Source organism: Peromyscus maniculatus, chromosome 22, assembly GCF_049852395.1.
Source record: "Peromyscus maniculatus bairdii isolate BWxNUB_F1_BW_parent chromosome 22, HU_Pman_BW_mat_3.1, whole genome shotgun sequence".
Classification (NCBI taxonomy): domain Eukaryota; kingdom Metazoa; phylum Chordata; class Mammalia; order Rodentia; family Cricetidae; genus Peromyscus; species Peromyscus maniculatus.
This window is the reverse complement of record NC_134873.1, coordinates 13,222,441-13,250,366: the sequence shown is the minus strand read 5'-3', so window position 1 is coordinate 13,250,366 and position 27,926 is coordinate 13,222,441. Positions and strand designations below refer to the sequence as shown.

The following is a 27,926-nucleotide window of genomic DNA, read 5'->3' as shown; positions in this document are numbered from 1 at the left end:
TCTGTCAAATGTTTTGTTAGTTACTTTGCTGTTACTGTGATAAAATTTTGTGACTGAAAGCAATATAAAGAGGGTTCATTTGGCCATCTGGTTCCAAAGGGATGGTGTGCATCATGGCATTGAAAGTGTGGCATCACATCAGAAGCAGGAAGCAGAGAGGTCACACTTTGTCCACAGATAGGAAGCAGAGAAAGCAAAAGAGAAGGGGAAATGGTGCACAGTTATAAACCTTCAACACCTCCCCAGAGTGACATATACCCTTTGGAAAGAGAGTATCTCTTAAAGGCTCTGTAACTTCTCCAATGTACACCACCAACTGGGGAATCAATTTTGAAGTACACAAGTCGATGGGGACATTCACTTCTGAACCCCTACAAAGTTGCATGGGTAGCTTCTCTCCCCTGATAGAGTTTCCAAACAAATGCCCAAGAAATACCAGTAGTGGATTGTGGAGATGAAATGGGAACAGTATGCATGCCAACGCATATAGTATTTACAAGTTAATTGCTACTTTGGGTGTATGTGTCTCATAATACCCTTGGAAAATGCTTGGAATCAGTGCAGAACATTCAGTTCAGAGTTATCATAATTGAAGGATGGTGGATCTTGGGTATGACACATGACCTTTCTTCAGTAATTTTATTTCAGCTGTGTCCAGTGGTAGCATGTTATGAAAATTTCATAGTAACTAAAAAATAAAATCATGACTCAAGTCATTTTAAGAAATACAGTTGTAGAAACATCAGGTGGGTGGGTTAAGCAAAGCTGGGGAAATTCTGACTCTTCCATAAGTGTGTCTGGAGTAAGCACAACCCAGCAAGGAAAACCCTCATATGTTGGGAAGTAAGGTCAGCAGATCCCAAAGTAGTAGGTTCCAAGGGGATCTGGAATTAAAGGCATTACTTCACTTGCAAAACAGTTATATCTAAATTTTCCTGGCTGAACCAAACTAAGGCAAGTAGCTATCATCAAATACTTAGCATGGCCCCCTAGAATTTTAAATGTCAAATGAGTCTGAGATAACTTAAGTTGAAAGAAAGTCACCTAATGGCTTCCTATTAACATGAAATAACAAAATTATCAAAGCTCCTACTTCATAGGAAATAAAAATACTTATTCTAGGGCCAAATATCAGTGACAATGACCCAGAAAACAAATTCAGATTACTCTAAATACCAGGTTTTTATAGTAAGAGAACAAAGAAAATAGTGGATGAAGTCAATTCGAACACAATTGTGGAACACCAGATAGGTGGGTCACAGTAAGCTTGGAAATCTGGTACAGCCTCAGAGGCTGAAGACATTTTGAGCCTTTTGGTTAGTAAAGGTTAGGGGTTTGCTTGTGTGTTTCAAAAGGATTTACAGAATATACATAAGGATGCTAGGTGGCACACTGGTGGTAATAGATGCTATCACAAGGCTAAAAACAACCACCATATTATTACTGCTATTCTGCAATGTTCCAGTTCTCCACAGTCACAGGTTTCAGTCAGTAAGTCAGCCTTGTAGGATGTTTAACACTTGTGGCTGTTAGTATCTAATTTAAATGTGCACTCCCCTGTTTCACTTTAGCCCCTGTTTATTAACTATTTTACTATTCAATGTCCCTCATGCTGTTTACTTCCACATTCATGTTTCATTTAGTTACTATTTACTAAGTGAGTAAACATGTGCTAAGCACTAATCTCAACTGTAATGGTACAACAGATAATGTGACATGACAAGACCCCAGACTTCCTAATGCTGATGTTCATGATGACTGTAGTGTATACGTGGAGACTCTGATGTATTCTTCTGTGGCTTGTAGGAGGACTCTGTGCTTTCGGCACTCTCTGTGATCACCTACGTGGGACTGAGTCTTTCTCTATTGTGCCTATTCCTGGCGATTGTCACCTTTCTCTTGTGCCAGCCCATACAGAATACAAGCACTACACTCCACCTACAGCTCTCCATCTGCCTCTTCCTGGCTGATCTCCTCTTCCTCACAGGCATCAACAGAACTGAGCCTAAGGTTAGTTACTTCATTGTCCAAATAAGTCATAGCCATCTTGTCTGGAGCAAGCATAAAGAGAGGGATTCATCAGTAGAGATGTCTAGAGGAAATGCAGAATGGAAATTTCAGCTCTCTTTATGTGTAGAATTGAAAAAAATTTGTATATTTGATTATTTTAAAACTGAAAGCATTCCTAACAGCAGTGTTACCTGACAATGTTCTTGGTGTATGTGGTATCTGTGTGTCTGTGTGTAGTGCATGAACATGAGTGTACAGGTATGAGCAGTTATGTGTATGAATGTAGCTGCCAGAGCAGGGTGTCAGGTATCTATCTCTATTGTGTCCTCTTTATTGCCTTGAGACACAGTTTCTCAATGAATCAGGAGCTTGCTATTTTGGCTAGGGTGGCTGACCAGAGAGCTTTTGGGATGTATCTACCTCCCCCACCTCATAGTGTTGAAGTTGTAGGCACCTACAGCCATGCAAAACTTTTATGTGGTTGTTGGGGATTTGAACTCATGTTCACGTTTGAAAAGCAAGTGCTTTTACTCACTGAGTCATCCCCCAAGCCATAGCTAAGTTTCATAACATTTGTCAATAGAAGTAAACAAATACATTTGAAGTATGCCAATTCTTCACCTACATGGTAAAGACATCTCTGTTATCATCTATACACGGCTTCAAAGTCACCCTGACTTGATCATCCCATGCTGTGTATACATGTTGAAATGCTATAACATACCACAGGACCATGTTAAATTAATAGGCATCCATTAAAATAATAATGCACGGTCTTGTTTCTGTAGTCAGCTACTTGGGAAGCTACAGGAGGATTGTGAGTCAGAGGTCAGCCCTGGCAATGTGGTAAGACTCTAGCTCAAAATAAATAATTAAAAACACAGAAAATTGGTGGGCTCATTAAGAAGAGATTGCTACACTGGGCTCACCACTCATCAATAGTTCATTGTTGATATTGTTAGTGGTTTCTGTATAGAAGGACAAGGGTTTCCTTCTCACTGTCTCTGTTCCTCTGTCACAGACTGATGTATAAAAGGAAGTATTCCCAGAAGTGGCCCTTTGAACTTTGAATTCCTAGTTGCTAGAGGAAGCTAGGAACATCTGTCTATTAGGAAATCTATGGTCTTCAGTAAGGTGCTTTGCATCACTAAATGAACAGAGGCTAGATCAAGCTAATTAGCATATGCATTCTCTCTAAAGATTATCATCTTGTGTGGTGAGAATACTTGAAATCTACCCTTGGCAGTTTCTGAATGCTGGGTATGATGCAAACTGATAGAGAAGTTACCTCACATGTTAAAGACTCTGCAAAAACAACCAAACCCCAAATTAAATATACATGAACAACAAGAAAACCCAGAAAATAAAATACAAGATAAAACACTTACATGTTTTATCTGTCTCCACTTACATGGTAATGATAAAATTTCCTTGTTAAAGAAATGTTTTGTTTCATATGTTATTCATTTTTTATTTATTATCCTTATATACTTTGTTAATATTTTCCCATAAAGAGGAGGATATTTTCATGTTTCCTTTTGTAAATGATATTTGGCAGTTTTTGATATTAGAATCTGACTTCATAGAGTGATCAGGGAAGTAATTTTACAGTACAAGCTGCAAAGTATTTGTGATACTTATGGATCACTGTGGTGGTATTGTGTTCCCCAAAATATTGTGTACCCTAATAAACTTATCTGGGGTCAGAGACAGAACAGCCACTAGATACAAAGGCTAGAAAATGGTGGCACTAATGCCTTTAATCCTAGCATTCCAGAAGCAGAAATCCATGTGTTCAAGGATAGAGCTAAGCATGGTGACTCACACCTTTAATCCCAGAAAGCAAGCCTTTAATCCCAGGGAGTGATGATAGAAAGCAGAAAGGTATAAAGGTGTGAGGACCAGAAACTAGCAGCATTTGACTGGTTAAGCTTTTAGGCTTTGAGTAGCAGTTCAGCTGAGATCCATTGGGATAAGGACACAGAGGCTTCCAGCCTGAGGAAACAGCATCAGCTGAGGAACTGACAAGGTGAGGTGGCTGTGACTTGTTCTGTCTCTCTGATCTTCCAGCATTCACCCCAATACCTGGCTTCAGATTTGTTTTTATTAATAAGACCTTCTAAGATTCCTGCTACAGATCACAAGCAGGCATGTATTTTAAAGCTCAATTTCCTAATATTTATTTCTATTATCATCTTATTTATGTTGTGTAAACTTGGGTGTCCATCTACTGAAAGTGATGAAATCTCATCCTGAGAGAACATTTATTGTATTATGCAGCACTAATAAACAGTAAATGTTGTTATCGGAGGGCTCATTATCATTTTCTTTAAACATGGATCTTGCAACAAAGAGTTGATGATGAACTTTTTTTTTTCCTTTTATCTAAGACACATTCAGCTAGGAAGGAAAATAAAACCAATATGGAAAGAGTGTCAATGAATGGTTGCTTTCAAGAAAGTACCCAGCATAACAATTGCAGGTAGATTCCACTGAAGACCTCCAGGAGGCAGTCTAGAGTAATGATATAGAGTTCTGTTTAAAGTTCTAGGGCAATGGAGTATGGGTCTATAAACCCTTGTGAATTACCAATCTGAGGCATACTCTGACAACATCTTGGCATTTTCTGACCTAATTATTGATTCACTTGGAAAGTAAATTTCAATGACCAAAAGGGGCCCCCTCGATGTGCATTGTCTCCAGGAAAAGTGCTAGAGAATCCTGTTGAGATCCCAGGCCAACACACAGTGAAAAAAAGATACTGAGAATTGAACAAGTACAGCCTGAATCTGCACCACACTCCCTTTTCTTTCTCCTAGGTGCTGTGCTCCCTCATTGCAGGAATGTTGCATTACCTCTACTTAGCTTCATTCATGTGGATGTTTCTTGAAGGGCTACACCTTTTTCTCACTGTGAGGAATCTTAAAGTGGCCAACTACAGCAGCTCAGGAAGATTCAAGAAGAGGTTCATGTACCCTGTAGGCTATGGAATCCCTGCCTTTATTGTCGCGGTGTCTGCGATAGCTGGCCATGAAAATTATGGAACACACACCCAGTAAGCATAAAGTGTGCAAGGTAGAAATGTATAAATGTAACTTCAACACCAAACTTCTCATTGGACAACTAACCTATTTTTTATATTGCTCTTCAAACCAGCCTGTCTGCATATTACTGTCTTACAAATCCCAATAGTGTTGGTTCTCAGTGTCTTGTTTTGCTGTTGTTGGTTAACATTTATTCTAGCTATGACATGAAAAGTTGTCCATTCATAGATGCCATTTGTTGCCCATAATTATGTATATATTTGTTGAACAAATAGATCCTGTTTTATTTACTGAATTTTGGTTTGTTTGAGACACGGTCTCAAGCATCCCAGATTGGCCTGAAACTCACTGTGTAGTCTAGGATGTCCTTGAGCTCCCCATCCTCCTGGCTCTACCTCCTAGGTGATTAAGTGAGAGGCCTTCAGCCCCACATCCAGTTTGTGCAATGGTGAAGGTAGAACACAGGTATTTGTGCATGCAAGGTGAGAAGTCTCACAACTGGTCCATATCCTTTGTCTCAGATTTTCTAATTCTTAAACCCACAGTCTACTGGAAATCCTTAGCAGATTTGGTATTTGATCACATTGAGAATTTTTGTAAAATGAGAAATCCATTCACAAACAAGTCTACAGACATAAAAAAAATGAACCCAACTTCATGAAATTAAGAAATGGCTAAAGCAATCCCACTAAATCCCCATTGACTATGTTTTCAAGGAACCACAAACAGTAGGTAGATTAAGACCAATTCGCTGAATGACAGTACACATTGAGAAGAAAAATACCAAGTACCCAAGTCTGGTTTGCTGCTTGTGTGTCTGTCAATATTACTCCATGATGATGGAAGTTCTTTATTTCATTGATAAACCAGTGACAAAATACCACATTAATTCTTTTCAACTGATATGCCTGATGTTCAGCTTGAACCCTACCCTTTTCTCACTGTGAGGAATCTTAAACCCTACCACTCATCAGAATGATCTTGGAGACTGAATGGTAGAGAAGATTGGGAGCAGGCACATTGTTTCAATAAAGGGCCAAACACTAAATATCTTAGGTTTATAGACCAACTGGTCTCTGTAGCAATAAGTTTATATTACATTTCCATGGTAAAAGCAGCCACTGGTGATATACAAAGGAAGGGGTGCAACTGAGTCCCAGTAAAATTCTACATACAAAATATAAGTAGTTGATGACTGCATTTGCTACATGGTTGTAGTTTTCAAAGCAAGAAGACAGCTTAAAGCGGATGTTTACTGTATGGTAAATATTGACCATGGCACATTATAGTTATCAGATTCATAGTTCCATGCCAGGACCCAATTTAGAAAAAAAGTTCCACTAGATTGGCTGACATTTTCTATGACAAAATGTGACAGTCTTCAATAAATAGAGTATTTTGTACATGAAATATGTTTAATTTTGGCTGGTTGAGTTAGCATAGAGTTAATTATTGGTTTGATGGTCTTATTATCTCTACGATTGTCATTATAACAGCTACATCCAAGGAGTCCTGACTTTTGCCTCCAAATTTACATGTTTCATCCCACTTAGCCTTAACTACAGCTTGCAGATGAGATACTTCATGAATGACCAATAAAAATAGTTTAGAACAGATGGAGAACTGTCCATGTTTACAGAGAAAAAGAGTCAATCTTCCTAAGATGTTTTGCAAAAAATTGTTTTACATATTTAAAACATTCAAAAATCCCCCAAAATTATCTTGTGTATATTGGAGAAATTATCAAAAGTCTAGTGGAGAAGGAATAAGATCGAGAATTAACAACCCAAAACTTCAGAGAAATGCAAGCTACTAAGTTTTAAATACCCCATTGCTTCTCCAGTCATTTAATCTTTACCATATTTGACCACTTCGTACTTCAAACTTGGAAAAGCTGATGCTTAGTGCACCCAGCTCATGTCAGACAAGAACTTCATCTGAAATCTAGCTTGGAAATAAATTGTTCTGCACAGTGTTAGATCATATTTTGGGGCCTTTGCTCAACTCCTATAGTGAGAAAGAGCTAATTCTTATCTCCTTTCCACAGCTGCTGGCTCAGCATTCATAGAGCATTCATCTGGAGCTTCTTGGGTCCAGTAGCAGCCATTATCTTGGTAGGTGAATGTTATATGCACTTGTTATCTGTTAAATGGAACTGAATTGAAGATGTGGAGCCAGAGCTCAGTCTGAAAGGCCCGTGTTCCTGAATATATTGTCATCATTCATCTACCCCTCATTTGCTTATCTCCCTTTAGCTGACTTTTTCAACTTTATTGTTGAGAAATTTATGTAAGTATACAAGGAACTATGGTTCTATTTACCACCTATTTCTTCCCTTTAGTTCTCCCCCACAACTTGACATTCTCCTCCTCCTCCTCCTCCTCCTCCTCCTCCTCCTCCTCCTCCTCCTTCTCCTCCTCCTCCTTCTTCAAGATATCCAACTAAGTCAAATTAATACAGCCCATATGTGCATGGGTGTGGAGCCTAGCTTATCAGTGGCTATATACAAATGGGGAATGTTAACTCTCTTTCCTAGTCTAACTATCAAGGCCACTTATTCCTTAGTTGGGGTGAAACCTCAAGAGTTCCTTCCTCATCCATGCTGGAGTTTTTACTGACTTGATCTTATGTGGGTCTTGTGTGGATAACCACAATGACTGAATTCATGAGCACAATAAGCATGTCATACACAGAAGACAGCATTCCTCAGAACCTTTCCCTATCCTTCAACTCTTCTATTCATTCTGGTTCCTCTATTGCAATTTAAAATATATAATATAGCAGTCCACCATGGATTGTTTTTAAAGTTCTAGATTCATTAGTTTATTTGTAGTATCAGAAAATACTGAGTGAACATCCATCTACTCTGTTTCTACAAGATGGTTTCCTATTTTCTAGAAACTTCTTAATTAATAGCTTTTGCCTAGGTCAGGAATGAATAATAGCTTTCTACTTTTAAAATGTCCTGTTTTGAATAAAATGCATACAGAAAACTACACAAGAAATGAAGGCAACTGGAGATATGATGTTTGCTGTACATAATACATCAGAGAATGTCCATGAAATCCTTATGGAGCATGAATTGTTTGGAGAATGAGTCTCAGATACAAGAAAATTTGTATTATATGAATAATGGAGCCTAAAAGAAAATCCCATTGCATTTTCTCATGCTATTCCCACAGATAAACCTGGTATTCTACTTTCAAACTATATGGATTTTGAGGAGCAAACTTTCTTCCCTCAATAAAGAAGTTTCTACTCTTCAGGACACCAAGTAAGAATTACCAGAATCAGCTTTTCCCATTGCAACATTTTCTAGGGGAGAAACCCTTGATGGAAAGTATGGTAATGAGTGTAGCTGTGGTTCATAGATAAGAGTCTTGGTTAACATGTATGAAGCTCTGGCTCCCATACACAGATCAACAAGCAAAAACACAAAAACATACAAATGTAGACAACATACCCACCCCATGGTCATAATTAGGGACAATGAATAGAAGAAGTAAGAAAATTCTGTATTTCAAATAAACCAGTATATTTCTTCAGTTATGTACTAAAGAAATTTTTATTATTTAATTTTTGACCAATACATGTTAAGGGAGAAAGGACCTATTTTACTGCACAGGTCTTGAACTGTGTGTAGTCCACAATCATAGGGAGGTCAAAGAAAGTAGATCTTGAAGTACCTGGCCTTACTTCATCTATAAATGAAAATAATATGGTGATGAGTGCATTCACATATACAGATCCCTTTCTACATTTTATCCAGGACAACGTCCCAGCTCAGCAGATGATGCTGCCCACATTGGTCAGGGCTTTCTTCCTCAATTACTGTAATCAAGACAATCCATCACAGACATTCCCAGATGTCAACCTTAATTTTAATACTCCCTCACAGGTGTTCTCAGAAGCAGACCATTTAGGTGATTTTAGTTCCTACTAAGTAGACAATTGATATATACAATTGTAATGGTTCACTTTCAAACCATTACATTCTACTCCTTGTTCTCACAGGCTCACAGCCTTCTCATAATAGAAAATTCATGCAGTCTAAATAAAAAAACTCCCATAGACATTAACTGTTTCAACATCTTAAAAAAACACCAAAATTCCTCAAGTGTGAGCTGCTATAATTTTTTCTTTTATTCTTCTTTCATACATGATATCTTAACTAAAGTTTTCCCCCTGCTTCTCCTCCCAGTCCCTCCTCCCCATCTCCTTTTCCCCAGATCCATTACCCTTCCAAAAAAAGATTAGGCCTCTCAGGGTTTTCCACTGAACATGGCTTTAAAAGCTACAATAAGACTAGGCACAAACCCCCATATCAAAGCGGGGTGAGGCAACCCACTAGGAGGAAAAGGGTCCCAAGAGCAAGTGAAGGGGTAAGACACAGTCCACTCCAACTGTTGGGACCCTTGCAAGAACACCAAGCTACACAACAATAAGGTATAGGCAGAGGACCTAGCTTAGACCTGTACAGAGTCTGAGTTTATTGCTTCAGTCTCTGGGAGCCCCTGTGAGCTCCACATACTTGATTCTTTGGGCCATCTTCTCATGGTATCCTCTACCCCTCTGGCTCCTACAAATTTTCCTCTCTATTTCTGCAGTTTTTCCCTGGCTCCACCTAATGTTTGTTTGTGGGCCTGTGTATCTGATCCCATTAGTTACTGCATGATGCCCCTCTGATAACAATTTGGCTAGACACCAGTCTATACGTAGAACAGAATATCATTAGGAAACATTTCATTGACTATTTTATTTGCCAATCATATTTGTTTCTATCAGGGGTCTCTGGCCCATCCCGCCTCTGGTTCCTGGCCATCCAGGCAATGACATGTGTGGGATCACTCTTGTGGTGTGAGCTTCAAGTTGGACTAGTCATTGGTTGGTCACTCACACAAGTTCTGCATGACCATTACCCCAGCACATTTTGCAGATAGGACAGATACACATTTTTTAATAAGCAAAATATTTCCAAAATACTATAACACAACACATAAAAATATGATTTCCACCAATGCTAACTAAACATATGGTGAAAGCCTGATGAACAGTATATAACTTTATTGTCATTGTTTTCTTCCAGGATGATGACATTTAAAGCCATTGTTCATCTATTTGTATTGGGATGTTCTTGGGGCATTGGCTTATTTATGGTCATTGAATTTGGGAAGACAGTGAGATTAATCATTGCCTATCTATTCACCATCATCAATATCCTACAGGGGGTTTTGATATTTGTGGTACACTGTCTGCTTAATCGCCAGGTAAGGCTGTCTCATTTCTTAACAACCTAGCACCAAAATTATCTTAAACCACTTGCTCACATTCTTGGAGTTTCTCATTTTTATTTTGAAATCTTCATTTATTTAAGGTAGTTTCAAGTTTTGTCTATATATTTCACACATTGTGTTTTGTGTCTTGTCAGCATCTAAGCATACGCCTTAAGGGCATGTCAAAATGAGGTGGGCTATGGTGCATTAATAAATGGTACTTTCTTACCAATTTTTCAGCCATGGTGGCTTAAAAATTTAGGATTTCTTTCTTGTCCATTGTATATAATTGTCACTTGGTTGAATTAGTCTTTATGAAATGAAAAAGTTTTCACTTGACAGTGATTTAGCCTGGCATTATGGACAAAATGTAGGATAATATTTGTCTCAAATAAATGGGAAGGAGAATGTATGTAAACCACACCTTAGATCTTAAAGGTTATACATAGCAGTTACAGATATCATCATTTCTACACACTTTGATTATTCAAAACAAACTTCATGATCAAATTTCAGTTCACCAGAGAGGTGATTGGTAGTTCCCCTGTTGTGAGCTGTATTGTATAGGGTAACACTAGGATATTTGGCACAATGCACCCCACCCTCAGTTCTTCTATTTAGTAGTTTGTTTTGTGACCTCAAAGAGGATGTCTATTCTCTCTGAGTCTACCTTATCATCTGGAAGTGTTATAATGTCTTATTTTGAAGGGTTAGGATCCTATAACACAGTACAATATAATTCAGGAGCACATGTCATTTTTTTTGTGACTGTCACTTTGATTATAATTTTATCTCTATTAACAACGATCTTTGGTGAACTTTTTGTTTGTTTGCTGTTGAATGTAAATAGCAACAGTTAAAGTGATAATACAAATGTACCATCAATATAGTATTTCATTAATTCCTTTTCAATATTTTGGCCCCCCCTATGTTTGGTACTCCTCCCTCACAGTGAAATGACTTAGGAAAAGTTAGGTTACCTTGACTACATACCTCCTCCCCTTTGGAGGCTTGTTATTAACCAGTTTCTCCCTTCTGATAAAAGATGCTTACTAGGTGTTTTACAGATCAAATGGTTCCTTCTTCCCTGCTAGGAGATGATCATATGCAAATAAAAGTTTTCTCTGAAGATATGAGTCTGGTGTGATGTTTTACAGATTAAAAGCCCCCTATTTCCTTTTGGTTGTAAAACAGCCCCTTGGCCTGCAACTGATGTCATATAATTACAGCCTTTTAACTTTAAAAACCCTTACCCTACCTTGATTCACTTCCAAGAGGGTTTTTTTTTTTTTTATGAAGGCTAGCGTGCTCTTGGTAAGCTTTCTAATAATGAAGGACTCACTATATTCTTAATGGGATCTAGTATGCATGGCAATCTATAACTTTTTTAAGTTAATTATTTCAACAGAAGTAAAATGCAATGTGGGTGTCTTTGTGAAATAATATTGAGGAGCAAAAAGTTCAAATTATATTTTTAATATGACAATTATTTTAGAAAGGCATATTACAGAATTGTATGGTGCACTTTTATGTATACTATTAAATGTTACTTTCAGAGGACTTAGATTATATCAACTTAATTAGAGATTAAAGATGGATTTTTTCTATTGAATTAATGTGAAAGTTAAAAGTTATGCTGCTTAAGTGCCTCACATATATCTATTGTTCAGTAAAATTTTCCCACCATTATCACACTCTTATCATGCTTTGCCTCTTCATCCCCATCACTATCACCATCATCATTCTATCATTGTCTTGCTCGCTATCATTACTATCACATCCATCATCATAGTCATCTTATTACCACTATAATTATTATAACCATCGTCATTATTTCATCATTCTCATCACTGTTGCCACCAATCATCATATTTTTCAGTATTAACACTATCATAATTATGATGATCACCATCATATTTACTACCATCATCAATATCACTATCATCATCATCATCATAACTATCACTTTGGTCACTGTCCCCCTTATTACATAATCATCATCATTATCATCCCTAACTGTGACTACTATGATCATTAGCATTATTTTTATTATCACTAACATTCTCATGATTATCATTATGACCATTATGACAACCCTTATCTTCATTATCACCATCACTACCATCATATTCCACAGTATCACAATCATACAATTATACTAATCACCACCATTTTCATTATCATCATCAGTGTCATTTTCACCACTAGCAACATAATCAAATCCTTTGGGTATTTAACACAGATTCCTTTTTATATTGGAAGAAATTGAATTTAAATAAAATTAACAAGCTCAAATATATGCAGAAAAACAATAAGAGTAGAATTTGGCATTCATGTCTTTTGTATTCCATGTTATGCAGATTCCCTTTCCTTGAACCAGGCTCAAGGTGTGAGCCATGCTTCTAATTATTCATTCAAACTTCCAGGTCCGAATGGAATATAAGAAGTGGTTTTATAAGATGCAGAAAGGGGTTGAAAATGAAAGCACTGAGATGTCTTATTCCACTACTCACACCAAAATGGTAAGCTCAACTCCCTAGGTAAGCTTCATGTGACCTGATCTGGTTTCTCATGCAAACAAGTTTCCTCTCTGTTCCTTGCAAAAAGAAATTAAAAATATGGCCTACAGTATACAGCCAACAGTTTATAGATTTGGCACTCAAATTCCTGCCTTCATTCCCTAATTTTTTCTCGCCTTCTTCCCTTCATTGCTTCTTTTCTTGATCCTGTCTTCTCTCTCTACTCCACTCACATCTCTTTACTCTTCAATATTCCTTCCTCTATTCCTTCTTCCTCTTTCAATCTCTTCGACTGTTTTTCTGTTCACTATCATGAGTATGTATATATTCACCTCAGAAGACTCCAGTCAGTACTCATTAGACATAAACAGTGAAAAATCTGTAAAGCAGTACAGGATGGTTCAGCCTCTGGTAAGATCAGAGTTTTGTAGTGGAGTTGTAAACTGAGAGTTCCCCTACCCTTTGCCTTAGCGCTTTCCAACCTGCTTCCTTTGAGAAAAGACACATAACTAATCTTCCTTCTCCTTACTGAGGCCCTGACCACCCTCTGCTATGCTCTTCACTCCACATCAGATCATGGACTTTCTATGCTCATATCCCTCCCTGTATATGACTATCCCAGTCCCTGCAGCTATGGGAGTTTGTCCATAGACTCTGAATCAAGATTTTTTCCAAGTATTATGTTCCTCTGAGAAATCTGGCCAATAAAAAAATAGGACCCTTCTCAAGAAGGTTCCTGCTTCTGGTTTACTGGCTCCTATGAGCCATAGAATTGAGTTCTTATATTATGCTAACTTTCTAAGCAGGAAGAGTCACACTCATACCCACCCTCTCCCATACCCAAAGGCACTAAGATCTGTGCAATTGTGGGTTTGAGAGGTAGTACATTCAGTATAGTGTTTGCCTGATTTCTATCCCTGGCACCTACAGAAAAAAAAAAAACAGGCATGTTGTTGCATGTCTGTAATCTCAGCACTGAACAGATAGAGTCAAAGCTCTATGAGCTCCCTGGACAGCTGGTCTACATGAGTAGGTGAACTCTTGACCAGTTACAGATGCTGTTAAAAATGAATGGATTTTGAAAAATAACACTGGTGACTGTCCTCTGACCTCCATTTGTGTGTATATCCATGTACACATGCACTATACAAACACTTGAGTGCAAACACTTTATGTGAAGTTTAATCACTTTAGCTAATGCTATGTAGTTATTTCTAAGTAGCCTTATGCTTGTACCATCTAGTTCCCATACAGTTTACTTTCAAAGTACAACAATGAACCTTCATGAGAGCTATACATATATAAAGACTTCAAGGTGGTGCATGATAAAATTACCCATTGGCATTTTGTATGTTCAGAAAACTGATTAGACTGAGCAGTTTACTGGGAAGCCACAGACTCTTGAGTGCTGAGAGTTTTGCTCCTGAGCTCATTTTTTCTTTGTGGCCATGGTGGTATGCTGTGTCCATGGATCTGTTAATATGGATAATAGTCTCTTTGAGGGGGGAGGACAAGATCTGTTAGTACAGATAATCTATTTAAGGGTAAAGGACTGGGGAGATGGCTTAGTGAGTAAATAAAGCACTTGTTATACACAAGTGGGAGCTTGGGTTCACATCCCAAGTGTCCATGTGAAGCTGATGTATTAACTCAATTTTTAATCCCAGTGCTAATGCATCAAGATGGGATACAGACACAGGAGACTGTCCAGACATTCAGGAGCACTATTTGATAAACACAGCAGCAAACACAACACCCTGTCTCAAACAAGGTTGGAGGCTACAAATGACACCTGAGGCTGTCCACTGACCTCCATTGTGGAAGACAGGCATGTGTTTACTTTTACTCACACACGTGAACACACACACACACACACACACACACACACACACACACACACACACACTTCATACAGAGTGCACAAAAGACAAATGAGTATAATGATTCTCTTGAAGGGAAGGAAATGTGCAGCATTAACAAATGACAATAAAAGTCAATGGGTGTGGTTCCATGCCTCTATTAAAGAAGGTCTGTACAAGGTGCCAAATTTCATTCAAAAGACTAGAGAGATCCATCAGGAGGGTCAGGTCAGAGAAACATGCACTGTTCTGCAAGGAGACTGTACATTCCTTGTCCTCCTCTTTCATATTCTTTCTTTCCCTCCCCTCCCATCCCCTCCTTTTGCTTGTCTTCCCTACTTTTCCCTTATTTTCTCCCCTCTCCATGCTTTTCTTTCCTTTCCCATTTTCTGGTTAATATTCATTGTCAACTTACCTGTATTTAAGATCACCCAAAAGATTTACATCTGGTTATTCTGTGTGTGAGTGTTTCCAAAGAGATATAATTAGGGAAGATGCCCTGAATGTAGGTGGCACCTTCTGCTGGGATGGAGTATTATATTGAGTCAAAATGGAAAAAGAGGAATATATAATAGTGAACAACCCCCTTTCTATGGTTCCTGATCTTCCTGGGTGTGAGAGTCAGCTTCACATTGCTATACATGGGAACTGGTCCCGCCACCCTTCCTTTCATCCCATAATTCACTAAACCCTGAACCATGAATGAAAACAAACCCTTCCTCTCTCTAGTTATTTCTCAGTCACTTCCCAAATTCACTTTGTTTTCTTCTTGATGAACAGATCAATTATAATAAAGATAAAATTCACTGTGATATTTCTATCATACAGGTAACATTGTTAAAACAAATACTACATCTAGTTAATGTGTCTCTTGGCCTAGCTGTTTTTATTCTGTATTAAGCATTAGCTAGCATTCAACATTAAAATACAGATTTTTTTCTTTATCTTGTGTTAATTTCTGTGTCTATAGTACATTTCACTAAAATTAATGTCCTTCATCTCCATCCATGTTTTCTTTAATTTAAAAAATTATATATAATTGGGAGGAGGTCGTTCATGCCTTTAATCCCAGGATTCAGGCAGGCAGATCTTTGTGAGTTTGAGGCTAATCTGTTCTACAGGGTTGGTTCCAGGATAGCCAAGACTCACATAGAGAAACACTGTCAAAAAAAAGAAAGAAATCATTAATTTATTTTATGTAATTTAGTGTTTTTGTCTATTTACCTGGTGTCCGCAGAGGTCAGAAGAGGGCATCAGAAACCTTGGAACTAGAGTTACAGACAGTTATGAAACACCATGTTGTGAAAGAAATCACACTCAGATTCTCTGAAGAGCTTCTGTTACTCTTAACTGTCAAACCATCTCTCCAGCCTCTCCATTTTTTTTCTAAATATATGAAAACTTATTGTGGCTCTATAAAGCTCAGCATGTATGCAAACCATATTTTCATTATTTATCTGACAGTATGTATTTCTGTAGATTCTGTATCTTAGTTTTATTGAATAATGAAACACTGAGCAAGCTCAGACAGGTATCTCTGTGATGTGTCAATGATGAATCTGCTGAGATAACATTTTTGCTCCTGTAGTTACTAGGCACGTTAGTTAGTTTCCTATTGCTGTAATAAGACATCATGACCAAGGCAACTTATAGAAGAGTTTAATGGAAGCTTGCAGTTTCAGAGGGGGAGTCCATGCTCATCATGAAATTGAGCATGGCTACAGGCAGGTAGGCAGACAGCCATAGCACTGGAGAAGTAGCTGAGAAAATACATCCTGATCCACAAGCACATGGCGGTGGGAGTGAGACACTGGGAATGGTATGGCCTTTTGAAATCTCACAGCCCTCCTTTCTGAGACAAACCTACTTCAACAAGGCCACATCTCTTAAACTTTCCCAAATACTTCTATCAACTTGGGCCCAAGAATTCAAATATTTGAACCTGTGGGGGCCATTCTTATTTAAACCACCACACTGGTTAGTCTGTCTGAACCTTGATCTATTCATCACAAAAATGTAATTGAATGAGAATCAGAATGATATCCATGAGACTATTCTTCTTTATTGTAATTCTATTATCATAGTTACATTTAATTAATGTCAAATTTCAAGAACCAACTACATAAAAATGATCCAAATGCTAGTCAGAAACTCATATGTTTAGATGTCACATTTCAGTATAAACGATCCATATTTATCCTTATAATTTCAGTAGATTTTCTGCGGCATCTAAATGGCCAGTCATTTTTATATTTAAATGGAGTCAAAACACATAAGTTCAAATATCCACTTCTAGGAAATGTGGCCTGGACAAGGCATTTAATGTCTCTTTGTTTCAGAGTTCTTCTCTGTAAAACAAAGATAATATCAATCTCATCACAAAGATTAAATGATGACCTGTTTGATAATACCTAGGAAAATATGAGAGACCACAATAAATCTACTGTCATGTAAAAAGAAAAAGTTTGATAAATACTGCAGATGTGGGAGTGGTGTGGGATTCTAAAGTCAGATACTAGATTGTGTTTTCAAAGCTTTAGACCTTAACAAAGTACTGTTATCCCAACATGATCTAGAATTTTAATTTCTGTGGAGTGAATTTCTCTCTAAATGTCTATTTCTTATAGGAGGAAGCTGGATGTCAGCAGAACTGACTCACTGAGAATGCTCACAACCTGAGCTCCTGCTTCTTAACCAAGGACAATCATCACACCAATGTGGCCACACATGGACTAGGTTCATGTCACCATTCTTCTATGTGAATTCATCTTTTCAAAATCATTTTGCTATGATTGTTAATGCATAATAATTGTACCTGCACTTCAATGGGAAATTTTTATACATACATACAACTTTGACCGTGTCCACCTCCCTTCACTTATCCTCACTTGATCCCCTTTACTTAATCACTTTTCCTGTACACAATTATTCTTTTTCCTTTTAATTTTCTATACAATGGAGAATCCTAATATTTCTCTTGATACATCTCAGTTAATTACCATGATATGTTTCCTTTGAATTCCATCTACGTTCTTGCAAACAATAGGCTTTTATTCTATTTCAAAATAAAAAAATATTCCATGGGTGATATAAACCACATTTTCTTTATCCATTGAGGCACACCGAGGCTGACTCTACAACTTGGCTATTGTGAATAGCACCATAGTAAATATGACTGTGCTGTTGTGGGACACAGTCCTCTGAGTAAAACAGCTCTCATCTTCATCTGATCAGCCATGACTACTTGCAAGCTTGTTGATTCTCACAGAGGATGAATGGAGAGTGTCAATGGGCTCTCACCTGAGAAACAAGCCATAATTTCCAAGAATTTGTTTGCAATTCTTACCTAATACTCTGGCCTTGGTGTCTCCAGATGTGAGAGTATATAGTCTGCATGAAAGTTAATTGAGAGAGACTCATTGATGCAAGTATGGGGAAGCAACTATCCATCCTTTGTAAAGTCTCTTCAGTGCTGCTGTTCTGAGGTCACCTACATTTGTAAGCAACCTTCACCCAATAAACTCTTTGGTTCCCATGGTGAACTTGAGTGAAGTCTTACTTTGGTTTGTTATTCTACCTTATCAGAAGGGGGTAGACTTTTCTGTCTCTCAAGAGATGGAAATCACTTCCAGTATGATAAGGTAACCACACTCTCACCTTGTGGAGATTATATGCACCTCTGAGTAATTGAATGAATTCATATACCTGCTAAAACTGATAATTGTGTGTTCCTTCTATATCATTGCCAGAATTTTGTGTTAGCAGTCCTTACTGAGCCATTTCTGATGAGGGCTGAAAGCCACATTAATTTTTGGGTATAAAGATAACAGTTTAACAAGAACATTATTACTATGATCATTTAACAAAATTATGTTATTGCATTCTCCCCTAGGACCTAGAACCTAGCCAGCTACATGTTTTGAGACATTTAATGACACCAGACCTAATTTACCTCTTGGAGAATGGGCTTCAAATACAATCAGAAGTAGTTAGTTACTCCTATAGCACTTGGACACCAGAGAGCATATCTTCCCAGGCTAGTCATTATTTTAACTCAAAGGGTTCAAAGATAGGTAAATGTTATGTGACATTGTTCCCAAGGAGACATGAACAAATGTCTGCTCACTCCAAATAGGTAACTCACAGCAAATCAAAATAAAACCACCAAAAATGTAAGTTGTTGAAGTAATGAGTTTTACTGAAGTCACTGACAGGAATGGTTAATTACAGGAGAAGACAGGACTTATGGTGGTTTGAATGAGAATGGCTGTGGTGGTATTGTGTTCCCCGAAATATTGTGCACCCTAATAAACTTATCTGTGGTCAGAGACAGAACAGCCACTAGATACAAAGGCTAGAAAATGGTGCTACTCACACCTTTAATCCTAGCATTCCAGAGTCAGAAATCCATCTGTTCAAGGATATAGTCAGGCATGGTGACACATGCCTTTAATCCCAAGAAGTGAGCCTTTAATCCCAGAGAGTGATGGTAGAAGGCAGAAAGATATATAAGGAGTGGAGACCAGCAACTAGAAGCATTTGGCTGGTTAAGCATTTGGCTGGTTAAGCATTTGGCAGGTTAAGCTTTAGGCTTTGAGCAGCAGTTCAGCTGAGAACCATTTGGATAGGAGGACACAGTCTGAGGAAACACCAAGGTTGACTCTACAACTTGGCTATTGTGTTTCCAGTCTGAGGAAACAAGATCAGCTGAGAAGTTGGCCAGGTGAGGTTAGCTGTGGCTTGTTCTGTCTCTCTGATCTTCCAGTGTTCACCCTAATACCTGGCTCAGGTTTGATTTTATTAACAAGACCTTTTAAGTTTCTGCTACAAATGGCCTCCATAGATTCATATGTCAGAATTCTCCGTCTGCAATTGGTGAAAATATTTGGGTTTAAGAGATGACACACTAGTGGAGATTTATTACTAGGGGTAGTTTTTGCATTTTCAAAAGACCACACCATTCACATTGTCTTTCTGTGTCACTCTTTCTGTCTCCTTCACCCGTGGATCAGATCAAAGGTCACAGCTATGGCTCCAGTACTGTGCTAGCTGTAGCGCTGCAATGCTCCCTGCCATGAAGTTCACTGACTCTACTACCCCCGGAGCCATATGCTCAAATTTAAGTTCATTAACTTATAACTTCCCTTGGAAATGGTCTTTTGTCACAGCACTAAAAAAGTGACTAAGACATGACTCAAAAAACTCCATAATTATAAGCCTGTGTCAAATAGGGGTGGTGACTCATACAACCTGGAAACTTGAAGCACAATTTGCAGGACAGCTCTCAGGTTGTGTGATGTCTCAGGAATCTTGGCTTATCTCTTCTTCTTAAAGGCAACTTTCTATTCTTTTACATTATCTCTCAGTTGTCTTTCCTGCTTGTATGTACTTGGAGATGGAGGGTCCTAATGTATCTGTTTCAGGGATTTCCTGTAGCATTTGAGTACTTTACTTTCAGAATTTAAGATATTTCTTGTGGGATGGAATGTTTCACCTCTTTCAGAACAACCTGTGCCTTAAGGAACTTCCCTCTATATGGTGGTATTTTATTTGTAGTGAAATGTGATTTTAATTGTATATTAATAAATAAAGTTGCCAGGGAGCCAGAGCTATTAGAGCCATAGCAAGAGCATGGCATGGTGGTGGTGGTGCACAACTTTAATCCCAGCACTTGGTAGACAAAGCTAGGTAGATCTCTGTGTGTTCAGGGATACAGCCAGCATTGGAGACATACGCCTTTAAAACCTGGAGGGCTATACTTACAGGCAGTGACAAGGCAGTCATGTGTTTGGGTTTATAACCAATGAGAAGGCAGAACAGAAAGACTATATTAAAGACAAACACAAACGAAGTAGGTCTCTTTCGGAGAGGTAGGGCCACAGCAGGAGGAAGGGGAAGGTATTAATTATGAGCTCTGACCTCTTGGTTTTCTCTTTTACATTGGTTCTGTGTTTCTTAATTAATAAGACAGTAGGTTAAATCTACATTTGGCACCCAATGTGACAAGAATCCATTAAAAACCGCTTGGCTTGGCCACAGGTCTGGTTTCCCACAAGGGCTCCCTAGCCCGAGCGGCCGGCTCCCTAGCCTGCTCAGGTTTGCTTGGCCCCAGGCCAGACTACCTGTGAACTACTTGCTTAAAGCCAGTGCTACAAACAACTCAGACCTGCCCTGCCGAACAGGGCTCCTGCCTGTAAAGCCAACGCACATGGTTGGAGCTTAAGGAAGCCAGAGCCAAGCCTTGACTTGGCTCAAGAGGGAACACATGGCTGGATTTAAGTTTTAGCCAGCTACGCTTTCTTGCATTCTCTCTCTCTCTCTCTCTCTCTCTCTCTCTCTCTCTCTCTCTCTCTCTCTCTCTCGATTCACACCTCAGACACTAAGTAGCTGTTTTGAAATTCCCTTGGATTTCTACTGTTCTACACAGATTTGATAAGTCACAACATATCAGATAAATTGGGTTTTGTTTGAAATTTTAGGCAGTCTGATAATGAGACAACTATATGAGAAGATTAATATTGATCGAATTATGCAGTTTATCACTATGCTTATCCTCATTTTACTATTTAAAAAGATAGTCAATTTAAGTGCCAGGATGACAGCTTTAGAAAAACTTGTTAAACCTGTAAAAATTCAGACAGAAGAAATTAACAGTGAAGTTGTTTCAAGTTTGGATCATAAGGTTACAGAAAGAAAGCCTGTTTTCACACAGTCACCCTTAATTTATCCTGTAACCATACAGCAGTTGCCTGATCAAATGACTACACAAAATATTTGGGCTCCAATTGAAATGTTGGATTTACGAAGGTTTATGGAGGCAATAGTATCTTATGGCATGCATTCCCCATATGTAAAGCAAATGTTAAACTCTTGGTCAACATATAATAGGATTGTACCACAGGACTGGTGGAAGCTGGCACAAGCTGTTTTTGAACCCTCCCAAAGGTTACAGTGGCTAACTTGGTTCACGGATGAGGCTAAAAACATAGAAAAGCAATGGAGGGATAAAGGAATACAAGTCTGTCAGGATCAGCTTATTGGAGAAGGCCAATATGCTTTGGTACAAACACAATGTTTATATGATGTCCAAACCCTAATTTTATGTCGAATGGCAGCCTTGAATGCATGGGACAGAGTTGAGGAACCAGGAAAAAAAACTGAGTCATTTACAAAGGTTATGCAAGGCCCAAAAGAATCTTTCACAGATTTTTTTTTTTTTTCAAAGACTGGCTTCAGCAGTAAAGAGAATGGCCCAAGATTCAGAAGCTAGTAAGATAATAATTGAATCTTTGGCCTTTGAGAATGCAAATGCTCATGCAAAAGGATAATCAGGCTGTAAAAGGCAAGATCTGCACCTTTGGAAGATTGGATTAGAGACACGGTTAATGTTGAACATGATGATATGTGGGTAGGAGAAGGAATTTCAAAAGGTTTGAGGAATGTTAGATATGGTGGTATTTTATTTGTACTGAAATGTGATTTTTATTGTATGTTAATAAATAAAGTTGCCCAGGGGTCAGAGCTATTAGAGCCATAGCAAGAGCATGGTGGTGGTGGTGGTGGCATATGCCTTTAATCCCAGCACTTGGTAGAAGAGCTAGGTAGATTTCTGTGTGTTCAGGGATACAGCCAGCATTGGAGACATATGCCTTTAAGACCTGGAGGGCTGTACTTACAGGCAGTGACGAGGCAGTCATGTGTTTGGGTTTACAACCAATGAGAAGGCAGAACAGAAAGACTATTTAAAGACAGACATACAGGAAGTAGCTCTCTTTTGGGGAAGCTAGGAGCACTGCAGGAGGTAAGATTTTAGCTCTGAGCTCTGACCTCTGGGCTTTCTCTTTTACATTGGTTCTTTGTTTCTTATTTTAATAAGAAGGTTGGTTACATCTACATCTGGTGCCCAACGTGACAAGAATCCATTAAAAACCACTTGGGGCTGGCTCCCTAGTCCGAGCAGCCGGCTCCCAAGCCCGAGCAGCCAGCTCCCTAGCCCCGGCCCAGGTCTGCTTGGCCTCAGGCAGGTCTGACCAAGAAATGCTTGCTTAAAGCCAGTGCTACAAACAACTCAGGCCTGCCCTGACAAACAGTGCCCCTGCCTGTAAAGCCAAGCCTTGACTCGCTCAAGAGGGAACACATGGCTGGATTTAAGCTTTAGCCAGCTACGCTTTCTTGCGTGCTCTCTCTCTCTCTCTGTCTCTCTGTCTCTCTGTCTCTCTCTCTCTCTCTCTCTCTCTCTCTCTCTCTCTCTCTCTCTCTCTCTCTCTCTGTCTCTCTCTCTGGATTCACTCCTAGGACACTGGGTGGCTGTTTTGAAATTCGCTTGGATTTCTACTGTTCTATGCAGATTTGGTAAGTCACAACATATCAGATATTTTAAAGGAAACTATTTAAAAGAGAATTTTTTTCACATTAAAAAAATGGGTTTTATGTGTACATTGGAAGAATGGGTTTTGTTTGAAATTTTAGGCAGTCTGACAATGGAACAATTATATGAGAAGATTAGTATTATTGGAATTATGCAGTTTATCACTATGCTTATCCTCATTTTACTATTTAAAAAGATAGCCAATTTAAGTGCCAGGATGACAGCTTTAGAAAAACTTGTTAAACCTGTAAAAATTCAGACAGAAGAAATTAACAGTGAAGTTGTTTCAAGTTTGGATCATAAGGTTACAGAAAGAAAGCCTGTTTTCACACAGTCACCCTTAATTTATCCTGTAACCATACAGCAGTTGCCTGATCAAATGACTACACAAAATATTTGGGCTCCAATTGAAATGTTGGATTTAAAAAGGTTTATGGAGGCAATAGTATCTTATGACATGCATTCCCCATATGTAAAGCAAATGTTAAACTCTTTGTCAGCGTATAATAGGATTGTACCACAGGACTGGTGGGAGCTGGCACAAACTCTTCTTGAACCCAGCCAGAGGCTGCAATTTCTAACTTGGTTTAAGGATGAAGCTAAAAACATAGAAAAGCAATGGAGGGATAAAGGAATACAAGTCTGTCAGGATCAGATTATTGGAGAAGGCCAATATGCTTCAGTACAAACACAATGTTTATGTGATATCCAAACCCTAATTTTATGTCGAACGGCAGCCCTGAATGCATGGGACAGAGTTGAGGAACCAGGAAAAAATCTGAGTCATTTACAAAGGTTATGCAAGGCCCAAAAAATCTTTCACAGATTTTTTTACAAAGACTGGCTTCAGCAGTAAAGAGAATGGTCTCGGATTCAGAAGCTATGAAGGCAATAATTGAATATTTGGCCTTTGAGAATGCAAATGCAGCATGCAAAAGAATAATCAGGCCGTTAAAGGCAAGATCTGCACCTTTGGAAGATTGGATTAGAGACACAATTAATGTTGAGGCTCATGAGTATGATGATATGTGGGTAGGAGAAGCAATTTCAAAAGGTTTGAGGAATGTTAGATGTTTTGGATGTGTAAAGCAAGGACATTTGAAAAGGGACTGTAAACAGGTCATTCCTAGAAACAGTGTTTCTTCAAGGAACAATGGCAACAGAATGCCCCTTCCTTCTGGAGTATGCAGAAGGTGTGGTAAGGAAAAACACTGAACCAACGAATGTAGATCAACAAGGGACCACCGACAGGGTAATTCTTTCTCTCAGTTTTCAGGAAACTCAAAAAGGGGCCTCATGCAGGCCCCCATAGCAAAGTCAGTTCAAACCTTTCCTGCGGCTGTAGAGGAAACCCCTGCTCAGAGCGATTAAATAACCAAATGCCTATTGGAATAAATCATGCTGGTCAGGATGATGAAACAGAGAGAATAGAAAATTCAGGAGAAAACATAAAGAAAATTTTTTTTGGCAAACTTCTATAAATGAACAAAGACCAAAATTAACGATAAAAATAAATGGAGTTTTGTTGTCTGGTCTGGTAGACACAGGTGCAGACATTACCACAATTGCACCAGAATTTTGGCATCCAACTTGGCCTCTTCAGGAGGTAAACGTTCAAATGTTAGGAAATGGAACATTCTCTCAAGTGAAAGAGTGCGATATGGCTTGAATGTATAGGTCCATAAGGACAGAGAGGAAAATTAAAACCATATGTGGCTAACATAGCTATGAACCTGTGGGGTCGAGACTTGTTGCAACAATGGAATACTCAGATTAACATCCCTCCAATCTCAGAAACAAATCATAAACTAGCACATGTTTCTGAGAGAAATATTAGAAGGCATTATTGTTAGTGGTCACCAGCCATCCATATTATACAAGAACAGGGCACAACAACTGATGATCTCCCAAAGACACCAACAGCTCTACCTTTAAAATGGTTAACAGACCATCCTGTTAACCAGCAATGGCCTTTAACAACAGAGAAACTCCAGGCTTTAGAAGAGCTGGTAGAAGAACAGTTAAATGCTCAGCATATGGAAGAATCAACCAGCCCTTGGAATTCTCCTGTATTTGTTATTTAAAAGAAATCTGGTAAATGGAGAATGGTAACAGACCTTAGAGCAATTAACAAAGTAATTCAGCCAATGGGCTTTCTAAAATCTGGGTTTCCTTTGCCTACTCTGCTACCAAAAGGATGGCCTCTCATAGTTATTGATTTAAAAGACTGTTTCTTTTCAATACCCTTACAAGAAAAAGACAGAGAAAGATTTGCTTTCACAGTGCCTACTTATTCTCAACTGGTTAAAAGATTTCAATGGAGGGTCCTTCCACAGGGAATGTTAAATAGCCCAACTCTGTGCCAATATTTTGTACAACAGCCATTAGAAGTGGTACATAAAAAATTTCCTAAATGTATAATTTATCATTATATGGATGATATTTTACTAGCTGACTCAAATGCAGATACTTTAGAAAGAATGTTTGAAGAAGGAAAGAAAAATTTGCCTTGCTGGGGATTACAAATTGCTCCTGAAAAGATACAAAGAGGAGATTCTATTAATTATTTAGAATATAAAATAGATCTACAAAAAATTAGACCCCAAAAGGTGCAAATTAGGAGAGATAGACTACAGACTTTTAATGACTTTCAACGAATATTTGGAGATATTTCTCACCTAAGAACTATTGTTGGGGTAAAAAATGATGAACTGACTAATTTGTTCAAAACCTTAGAAGGTGACAAGGACTTAAATAGTCCAAGAGAATTATCACCTGAATCTGAGAAAGAATTGCCTTTGGTAGAAAAGAAAGTACATGAAGGGCATGTGGATTGTATTGATTCAAAGCTGGATTGCATTTTGGTTATTTTCCCTTCTAGGCGTTTTCCTACTGGAATATTAATGCAGAGGGAAGATATTATATTGGAATGGATATTTTTACCAAATAAACCAAATAAAAAATTAAAAACTTATGTGGAAAAAATCTCTGATTTGATTTACAAAGGAAAATTGAGACTTCATCTATTAGCAGGGATAGACCCAGCAGAAATTGTCGTACCTTTAACTAAGGAGGACATTGAAAAATTATGGACAGAAAGTGAACCTAGCAAAGAGCTTGCAGTAATTTTTTTGGGAGAAATTAACAGTAAATATCCCAAAAGCGATAGAATTGATCTTATAAAGAGAGCTGATTGGATCTTGCCTCGAATTGTACGGGAAAAACACATATCTGGAGTTCATACATTTTATACTGATGCTTTACTATTGACATGATGTTTTTTTTTTTTTGAAATTCTGTGGCCTCCAGCACATTTCCTATCAATAATTTATCAATCTCATCATTGCCTTCTGCTAGAGGGCCTGGCAGACCAGTATGGGATCAGATGTGAGTTATATATAAAGGATGACTCCTTTTCCTGATTGTATCTTGTAATTAAATAAATAGTGAAGTTAATTCTGAAGCATCAGGGATAAATTCTGCAGTCTCAATATGTAATACCACTCTTTCAGCATACTGAGAGTCAGTTACTATGTTGAGAGGTTCTGTAAAATCCATTAATACCAACACAATAGCATGCAATTCTGATTTTTGAACTGAATTATATGGACTTTGAACCACATTACTTAAATTTTCTGATTTGTAACCTGCCTTTCCTTCATTGTTGGCATCTGTATAAAATGTACAAATTATAGTTTATGAAACTTCTATAGGAGTAAGTTTTCTTATGAATTGTCAAAAGAATTTAGTATTAGTTATCTCTCTCAATTCTCCCTCTTTCACTCTGCCTACCAATTCATCACCCCATTCAGTCCTTCTTGTTCCATTAGTTCCTTTTCCATGTTCACAACATCTGTATTCTACCACCTATTTGTTGAAATTCCCCTACATATGAACTTGTCCTAGTTTCTTCACTTCTATGGGTACTCCATTTTAAAAACATATCTAAAGTTTCAAAAGTAGTATCTACATATAAGAGAAAATCTGTGGCATTTGTCTTTTTGGATCTGTGTTACCTCATTCAAAATGATTATGTCCAGTTCCATCCATTTACCTGAGAATGTCATGATTACATTCTTGACAGCAGAATATTGCTCTATTTGTGTATATGTATAAAGTTTTCATTATCCACTCATTGATGAATGAATATGAAGGCTAATTCCTCTGCCTGAATATTGTAAGTAAAACAGCAATGAATATGGATTAGCATACATACTTGTAGGATATAGATTCCAATGGATTGGTTTGTTTTTGGTGGGATAGCAGTTCTGTTTGTTTTGTTTTCAATTTGACACAAAGCTACATTTTTTCTGGGAAGAATAAATCTTAATTAAGAAGATGAGTCCACAAGATTGCACAGTATGTAAACCTGTGGTGCATATTCTTGATTAATGATTGATATTGTAGGAAATAGTTAACTGTTTAGAGTGGTGCCACATCTGGGCAGGTAGTCATAGGCTGTATAAGAAAACATGCTGGGCAAACCATGTGGAACAAGCCTGTAAGCAGCATCAGCATTCCTTCATAGCTTCTTTATCAGGTCTTGTCTTTATGTTCCTGCTTTTGATTCCTACCCAGAATTCCTTCAGTGACTGAATGCAACCTCAGCGCTATAACCTGAAATGAACCCTTTCCTCCATTAGTTGCTGTTTTGATGTATTATCACAGTCATTAAAACCCCAACCAGTGCAATCACCATTTTCACAAAGAGTGAGGGAAGTTTTCCCATCTTCTGATATGTTTTTCAATTTCTTTCTTCAGTATCCTTAAGCTTTCATTGTAGAATTGTTTCTCCCTTATTGTTCAATTTTTCTAAGATTTTAAAAAGTTACTGTGAATAGTTATGTTACCGA

At 38.1% G+C, this 27,926-nt stretch overlaps 1 protein-coding gene across 5 annotated transcripts in view; it reads left to right on the top strand.

Moving 5' to 3' along the window:
* Nucleotides 1-18,252, top strand: part of Adgre3 (adhesion G protein-coupled receptor E3) — a 54,714-nt gene extending 36,462 nt beyond the window's left edge. For 4 of the 5 annotated variants that reach the window (XM_076559683.1, XM_076559680.1, XM_076559684.1 and 1 more), the window contains 7 exons: nucleotides 1,807-2,010; nucleotides 4,830-5,065; nucleotides 7,102-7,168; nucleotides 8,237-8,328; nucleotides 10,141-10,321; nucleotides 12,754-12,849; nucleotides 17,333-18,252. In XM_076559683.1, coding sequence (XP_076415798.1) covers nucleotides 1,807-2,010; nucleotides 4,830-5,065; nucleotides 7,102-7,168; nucleotides 8,237-8,328; nucleotides 10,141-10,321; nucleotides 12,754-12,849; nucleotides 17,333-17,359 — 903 coding nt within the window. In that variant the 3' untranslated portion in view covers nucleotides 17,360-18,252. The remainder of the gene's footprint in view (nucleotides 1-1,806; nucleotides 2,011-4,829; nucleotides 5,066-7,101; nucleotides 7,169-8,236; nucleotides 8,329-10,140; nucleotides 10,322-12,753; nucleotides 12,850-17,332) is intronic. The other variant, XM_076559682.1, reaches the window with a different exon arrangement.
* Nucleotides 18,253-27,926: the final 9,674 nt, after the last annotated feature.